The sequence below is a fragment of the Trypanosoma grayi genome, assembly GCF_000691245.1.
Source record: "Trypanosoma grayi strain ANR4 Tgr_52_V1, whole genome shotgun sequence".
NCBI classification, from domain to species: Eukaryota; Euglenozoa; class Kinetoplastea; order Trypanosomatida; family Trypanosomatidae; genus Trypanosoma; species Trypanosoma grayi.
Genome location: NW_008825671.1, coordinates 7,848 through 15,036, shown reverse-complemented (window position 1 = coordinate 15,036; position 7,189 = coordinate 7,848). Strand labels below are relative to the sequence as shown.

At 58.9% G+C, this 7,189-nt stretch overlaps 5 protein-coding genes across 5 annotated transcripts in view; all 5 read left to right on the top strand.

Moving 5' to 3' along the window:
* DQ04_00521070 (hypothetical protein) overlaps positions 1 to 114 on the top strand; it is a gene marked incomplete at both ends in the record, with an annotated part of 1,386 nt that extends 1,272 nt beyond the window's left edge. The window contains one exon of the mRNA XM_009309165.1: positions 1 to 114. This exon is cut by the window's left edge and continues 1,272 nt beyond it. Coding sequence (XP_009307440.1) covers positions 1 to 114 — 114 coding nt within the window.
* A 92-nt stretch (positions 115 to 206) lies between these two features.
* Positions 207 to 1,439, top strand: DQ04_00521060 (hypothetical protein; the record flags this gene model as incomplete). The annotated part of the gene is made up of 1 exon (XM_009309164.1): positions 207 to 1,439. The coding sequence occupies one exon, from the start codon at positions 207 to 209 to the stop codon at positions 1,437 to 1,439; it is 1,233 nt and encodes a 410-aa protein (XP_009307439.1).
* A 181-nt stretch (positions 1,440 to 1,620) lies between these two features.
* DQ04_00521050 (hypothetical protein) lies at positions 1,621 to 2,313 on the top strand (the record flags this gene model as incomplete). The annotated part of the gene is made up of 1 exon (XM_009309163.1): positions 1,621 to 2,313. One exon carries the CDS (start codon positions 1,621 to 1,623, stop codon positions 2,311 to 2,313), a length of 693 nt encoding a protein of 230 aa, XP_009307438.1.
* A 288-nt stretch (positions 2,314 to 2,601) lies between these two features.
* On the top strand, positions 2,602 to 5,484 carry DQ04_00521040 (putative U5 small nuclear ribonucleoprotein component; the record flags this gene model as incomplete). Its single annotated transcript, XM_009309162.1, has 1 exon — positions 2,602 to 5,484. The coding sequence occupies one exon, from the start codon at positions 2,602 to 2,604 to the stop codon at positions 5,482 to 5,484; it is 2,883 nt and encodes a 960-aa protein (XP_009307437.1).
* An 855-nt stretch (positions 5,485 to 6,339) lies between these two features.
* On the top strand, positions 6,340 to 6,951 carry DQ04_00521030 (translation initiation factor 3 subunit K; the record flags this gene model as incomplete). The annotated part of the gene is made up of 1 exon (XM_009309161.1): positions 6,340 to 6,951. The coding sequence occupies one exon, from the start codon at positions 6,340 to 6,342 to the stop codon at positions 6,949 to 6,951; it is 612 nt and encodes a 203-aa protein (XP_009307436.1).
* Between the last annotated feature and the right edge of the window lie 238 nt (positions 6,952 to 7,189).

Genomic DNA, 7,189 nt, shown 5'->3' with positions numbered 1-7,189 from the left:
CTGAGCGCGGCGCCTTTGATAGCGTGGATGGTTCGGAGCATCGCCACCGTGAGCAGCTGGCGGTTGTTGAAGCCACTCTTGAGCGGCATCTTGGCCGCCATTTGGAAGATGTAAAGTCTTTACGTTCGTCTCTTATCTCGGAGTTAGATCGTATAGTTGGTGGCGCAAGGGAGAGTGAAGTACTCGTGAAACGACTTGGTATTGAAATGGTTGAGAAAAGGGCGGAAACACCGCTTTTGGAGGCGGGGCCCCATGTTCCGTCGGACTCTCCTATTCTACATGGGCAGAGCGAACGTTTGAATATGGACAGGCCCGTACTGAAACGTGGTTCTGCCGGTTTTGAGGATCACCCTTCGCTGTTGAGTGAAGTTTCGGAGCTGCGCAGGCGTTGTTGTTTGATGGAGCAGGAGGCAGCTTCTGCTGCTGAACGGCTTCGCGAGAAGTCCGCTGTGGTAGTCAAACTCGGTCAAGAGTTGGGCGAGGCGAGGTCGAAGCTGGCGAGCAGTAAAGACTCGGCTGCTGCTTCTGCAACAGGGGGGAAAACAGGAGTAGACGAGTCGGTGCGATGCATACGTGATGTGGTGCGGGCGGAACTTAAGAGCGTAGCGCGTCGCACTGTAGGGGTGGGTGAGGCGGGCCAGGTGCTTAGTGGTCTTGCATGTAAACTACGCGATGTGATTTCGCACACTGCCGCTGTTTCTGCGCAAGTGACTGAACGTCACGGTCAGCTGGCAGAACTTATCCGTGTGTCCAACCTTAAGCAGAGCGTAGCGCTCCGTAAGATACACTACTGCCTGTCAGATTCGTCCTCCCTGCAGTGGACCGATGCCGCCATTCTTGAGTCGTGCCTGCTGCTGTTCACTGACGTCGGCGGTGCGCTGGTGGCCGCTGTGGGTCCAGGAACAGAGTGCACCGTGAATCGCGCGCCCATGACAGTAGTGGGGGATGAGTGTGATGCACAGGTACAGCACACTCTTCACCGAGCGCAGCGTCGTGTGAACGATGACTGCTCACCGCCACGTAGCGACAACAAGCCTCGCGACCATCATCATCATCAGCAGCAGCAGCAGTCCATGCGAGAGGCCGCGACAACACCTATGAAGTTGTCTGGCGTCCCACTGTCCTTTAAGTCACCTTTGAACTGTGGCAGCAGCAAGCCGATCTCTGCCTCCGCTTCCCCGGTTGGGCGCCGTATCGTGGTACCACCGAGAGCGACACCACCATCGTCACCGCCGCCACCACCGAGGGTGCACCCAGCGTTGCCGGATCACTTTGCTAGAAGCGGCGGTGATTTCGGCGTTGATGACGCGTTCAGGTACGCGGTGGCTGCACTGTCAGCCCAGGAGAGACGGTACGATCAGCAGCACCCACATCAAGTGAAACGGTGGGTGGCGCCTGGGAAGGCGCACCACGGTGCACGTCAGGGTGTGCGTGATTGATCAGGGGCGAGAAGCGGATGTAACGCTGCAGTTTCTCCTTTGTCTAATGCGCTGTTCATAGTGTTTGTTGGCTTTTTTTTTTGTGTGTGCTTCAAGACAAATACTTTTGTGTGGATTGTGTGAAGTGGAATCTTTTCACCGTTATTTCCTATCGTTGCAACACGATGGCGTGCTCTTCTGTATGCGGTGTTTTGCATCTGTGGCAGGCATTGAGGGAAGGAAGGAGCCGTGGCCGCACAACAGCAGCGGCAGCATGTCGGCCCTTTTGCCGAAGGAGGCGGTGGCGCTACTGTACCGGCGCTATCTAAAGGCCGCCAACCGTATCCCAAACGTCACCATCCGCATGCTGCTGCTGCAGCAGATCCGCTCCGGCTTCAGGCGCAATCAAGGCGTCACAAGCCCCTCCGCGCAGCGCGAACTCGTCAGCCAGGCGCACAAGGACCTACAGGTGCTCGAGGATGACCGTCTCTCGCGCACACTGTACATCAACCGGCTTGGCCTCGTCTCCTGCCTTGATTGGGAGGTGCGCCGAACGGAGTACAACTTCACCCCCGAGACTCAGTACTTCCTCTCCGCGTTTCTCTTCCTCGGCTTTCTCTTCATCGCTGTGGTGGTGACGAGCGCGAAGCCGGTTGAGGTGCGGCATCCTGAGCTAAGCAAGATGGTGGGTGGGATGGCGATGCGGCTCGAGGCCGACTCGCCGGATGAGCTGCGTGCGTTGCGCGAGCGGCAGCTGCGCTCCAGCCTGGAGCAGCAGCAGCACCGGCTGTCGCTGGAGCAGCGCGTCCTCGCGACGTTTCACGAGGCACCTAACGTGAAGGTGTCGGCGCCGTCGTTGCGCAACCCCGACGGGGTGGTGCGCTACGGGGACTGACGCGGCGGCGTGGTGTGGTGCGTAGTAGCGTTGAGAGCCGCGGCCCCGGTGGTGGGGACCCGGTCTCTGATTTTACTTGCTCCTGCTTTTTTTTCGTGTGTGGCTGTTATCCGAAGGGGGGGCACCGATGCTCCATTTTGGCAGTGCGCACTTCCACTCTCCTCCTTCTCCCTCTTTTTTTTTTTATTTTTGTTTGTTTGTTTCCACCCTCGTTGTGGTGCGCAACTCTAAGAGTTCACTGGTAGTGAAGAAGAAGCACGTGCTGAGGGGCCCCGTCGCGCGTTGGGGATGGACTTCGGGTACGACGAGCACGGCAACCGGCTGCAGTTCGAGGACAGCGGCAGCGGCAGCAGCAATAGCAGTGACGATGGCGACCACGAGGTGGCCACTGTAAGTGACGATGACGATCGCGTGCAGCGGCGTGCGGGGAGTGACAACAGCGATGATGATGATGATGATGACTCTCTCAACCAGCAGCCACGCAACGGCAACGACTCGAGTAGCGACTTCAGTGATGACGTCGAGCTCGTCATTGGCGAAACGGCGAACCAGGATATCAATGAGCCGCTTGTCGACAGCAAAGACATCATCGCTGACCGCCGCACCGACACGACACGTGGGAAGTTCCTGGTGGAGGATCGACGCGTGCCCTCGCTTCTCATCCACGATGTGGGCGGCCCGCCAACGTCGGAGCGCGGCTTCCTAGATCTTGTGCGCGGCATCCCGGCGCGGCAACGCAACGTGGCGCTCATTGGCCACCTGCACCATGGCAAGACGTCACTCCTCACGCTACTACTCGGCGGCCGGTCGTACCGCCAGCGTGAGGATGAGGTGGGGCGCGGCATCTCCGTGAAGAGCAGTCTCGTGACAGAGCTGGTGTCGGGCGCGTACTTCCAACAAGCTTCGCACCTCGTCAGTTTCGTCGACACACCGGGGCACCCCGACTTCGCAGCAGAAACAGCGGCCGCGCTGCGTCTGGTGGACGCGGCGATTCTGTGCGTGGACGCGGTGGAGTCGCTTACCCGTGACGGGGGGCGGCTTCTGCGGCAGGCGGTTCTGCAGGAGCAGATCCCCGTCATTCTCGTCATCACGAAGATTGATCGCCTCATCATGGACCTGAAGTTGCCACCGCTCGACGCCTACCGCAAGCTGCGCATGGTGGTGGATGCCGTTAACAACGAGATCGCCAGCTTTGGCTCGCCATTCCTCGTTTCGCCGCTAAACGGCACCGTATGTTTCGCATCATCTAAGCTGGGCTGCTTCTTCACGACGGAGACGTTTGCGGTGAAGTATAGCCGCGAGTACCCTACTGTCGACTCGGCGGCCTTGTCGCAGCGGTTATGGGGGCAGTTTGCTTTCGAATCGGGTCGTTTTGTGAACATCACGAACTTCCGCCAGCGACCCGCGTTCGTCACGTTTATCCTCGAGCCACTGTACAAGATCGTTGCCCACGCGCTGACCGGCAAAGGGCACGAGACACTCTGCAGCCAACTGCACCCGCAACCACGCGATCCTGTCACCGCGGCGCGTGAAGCAATGCGAGTCTTCTGTGGCGACGCTGCAAAGGAGGGCACCGACGCGCTCCTCAACGTGCTGCCGCAACCGGAGAAACACTCTGCATGGCTGCAGACGCAGTACCGCCTTAAAATTGATGTGGAGGACTTGGTTGTCGCGGTTGCGCCACTACTACGAACGCAGAACAATGGCGAGGACAATTTCGCCGTTGTGCGCGTGTTGCATGGTGTGCTGAGGCGCGGTATGAAACTGGTGGTTGTGGATGAGCACTCCAGCGATGCTGAGCCGTTCTACACCTTTGCGGTGAATGAGATTCTACTTAAGATGGTGGATGGGTTTGTGGACGTCGGCTCTGCAAACGCTGGCCAGGTGGTTCTTATCACTGGCTTCGGCACGCGGCCAGGAAGTCATCTCGTACTGGTAGGCGGTGCTGCAGCTGCCCCTCTTCTTATGGGGGAGGAAGAGTATGCCGTAGCGGAAGATAGCGGCGGTGAGTCGTCTGCCTGGCTGGATGAGGTGCGGGTGTGTCCCCTTAAGTGTGGGGAGCCAATGGTACATGTTGGGGTGGAGCTGAAAGACCCTGCGAAGAGCGCTCAGCTGCAGCGCGGCCTGCAGATTCTCGTACGCACCACCCCCGGCCTCGATGCCCACAAGGAGGAGACAGGGGAGTTTACCCTCACCGGATACGGTGAGCTGCACCTCGACACCGCTTTGCACGAGCTGCGATGCGGACTCTGCAAAGGAGTTAAGATTGGCATTTCGCAGCCGTTCGTATCATTCTCGGAGACAGTGCTGGAGAAAGAAGGCGTGCTCGCCGTCACTGGGTCTCGACGGGCACAGATTGGCTGCACGAGCGCCGCCATGCACCGCCAGCTAACAGAGGTAGTTGAGTACGAGCAGCTTGACCTCTTCCCCTCCGACCCGAGCCGTGTCGTGAAAGTGTGGACGGCGCTGCGTCAGTACGACATGGATGCGCTTGACGCGCAGCACGTCGTGGCGACCGGACCACACGCGACGAAGGGACCGAGCCTGCTCATCAACGACACGCTCCCGGAGGAGGAGGAGGAGCTGGTGCCGCTCACGCATGAGCGGCTGCAGGCGATAACAGCGGGCTTTCGCTCCGCCGTGGCGGCCGGGCCGCTGACGGGTGACGTTGTGCGCGGCGCGGCGGTGCGGCTCATCTTCGCTGATGTGGCACACGAGACGAAAGACGCGGCGGTTCTCGCGGCCGCCCGCTCAGCGGTGAAGCAGGCGCTTCTTGGCGCGCAGCCACGCCTCCTCGAGCCGGTGCTCGGTGTCGACATCACGTGTCCGCCGGAGTCTATCGCGACACTAACGGAAATCCTTCAGGCGCGGCGCGGCAGCGTTGTCGCGGAGGAGCCGGTCGCCGCCACGACGCTGATGCGTGTGCGGGCGCTGGTTCCAGCGATGGACAGCTTCGGCCTCGAGACGCAGCTGCGCATGCTCACACAGGGCGAGACGTTCCCGCTCTTCACCTTCGACCGCTGGGACCTTGTGCCAGGCGACCCGTTCGACGCGACCATCCACGTCGGTCCGCTCCAGCCGGCGCGCGGCTACCAGCTGGCGCGCGACTTTACGCTCAAGACGCGCTTCCGCAAAGGCCTGCCGCCGCTCCTCGCGGAGTTTCAGGTGTGACGTCGCCCGCATTAAAGGTTTGATCGTGTGGCGGCATCTATAATCAAAGACAAAGCCTCCCCCTTTTTTTTTTTTTAAAGAGAGACACAGATGTACGGAGACACGTGCAGAGGTATGCATATGTGTCAGACTACACCTTCTCTTGTTTTTCTCCTTTTGCTTTACTTTTATTCTTTGCGCTCTCTAGAAGGACTGCTGCGTGGGGATATAGGCAGAAGATGGCGCCGACAAAGTATGACTGGTGTGGATTTGGTCAAAACAGCAGAACCGTCATTGATGAGCAGAGGCGCTGTTCCCTACCGCTGCTGTGGTGACTGATGCTGTCGCATCGATGCCGAGTTGTTGTTACGGGATTACTTGATTGCCACACGATCTATTATCGTGTTAACGTGGCGGGATTTCCATCTCCTGTTGAAGTCTGCCTACACGCTGCAGGGTCAGGTATGGGAAAGACGTAGAGGCGATGCATCACCACTATTCAACTGCTGCTACGCAGTGCGGTGGCCCAGACCGCTACCGTTGCTAATGCGCAGTCTGTTCCGGATGCGTATTTCATTTACTTGTGTCTTCTCTTTCTGTGCCTGTCTGTGTCAGTACAGGATGCCCGGCTGCAGTATCTGTGCTTGATTCCTGCTTCGGTCGGAAACAGAGGCGACAACCCTGGAGCCGCCACAAACCTCTCTGACTAATTGTCGTTGCTGCAACTCCCATATGTGCGCGCATCAACTCTCTTTCTATTTCTCTCTCTCTCTCTCTCTCTCTTCTTGTCCCACTCGCATTCCATGACTATTGTTTATTTCCCTTCGGCGAAAGGGTTGGCACATCTCCCATCAACGACGAAAAAAGGCAGCGAGAATGAGTCGGGATCTGGCGAAGGAGGTGGACCAGGCGCTGCAGCAGGACAGGTACGACATCAACCTCTTTGTCCGTTTCTTTAAGAGCCACGTCATGGCGGGCACGCAGCCAGACAAGCGTCTCCTGCTCGGCATCCTGGTGCAGGCGCTGCCGCGCTTCCACACTAGCGACTTCTCCGCCTGCATCTCCCTCGTGCAGAGCCACGTGCAGGATGCGCCGTACATCGAGAAAGAGCTTGGCATGATCTACGATCTCGAGAACTACCTCAGCTGCGGCCGCTTTGCGCAGTTCTGGGAGGTGTGGGCCGCGTCGAAGAGTCTGCTCCCCGCCTCGCCAAGCTTTGAGCCGCAGATGCGCGCCGGTATCCTGACGGTGGTGTGCAGTACGCTGGAGCGTGTGCCGGTGGCGAAGATGGCGGTGTACCTCGGCGTCGCGCCGGCGCAGCTGCAGGCGGCCCTCAAGGATGCTGCGCACCTCGCCGGCGACAGCGCCAACTTGGTTGCGTGCGACAGCGACACGGTGACGTTCGCCAAGACAATGTTCAACGCGCCGGAGAGTGACTCGAACCAGCAGCCGCTACGGTTCGCCGACATCGCGTCGATTGTCTCGTAGGATGACAGGGCTGTGAATGAGAGTGGTTTCTCAGTAAGAAAACTGCATTTTAAAAGTTATTCTAAACGGCATTGCTGCTGCTGATCTTTTCCTTGCGCGCGCGGTGCGCTGTCACTTCTCCCTTGTCACGCGTCTGTGGTGACTTGCGGAGTGGCGGCAGCGCGCCGTCTTCTTCACTCGCGCTGCTGCTTTTTTTTTTTGTTGTGTCTCTCATGCCCCTTGTCATTCTTCTTTTTTT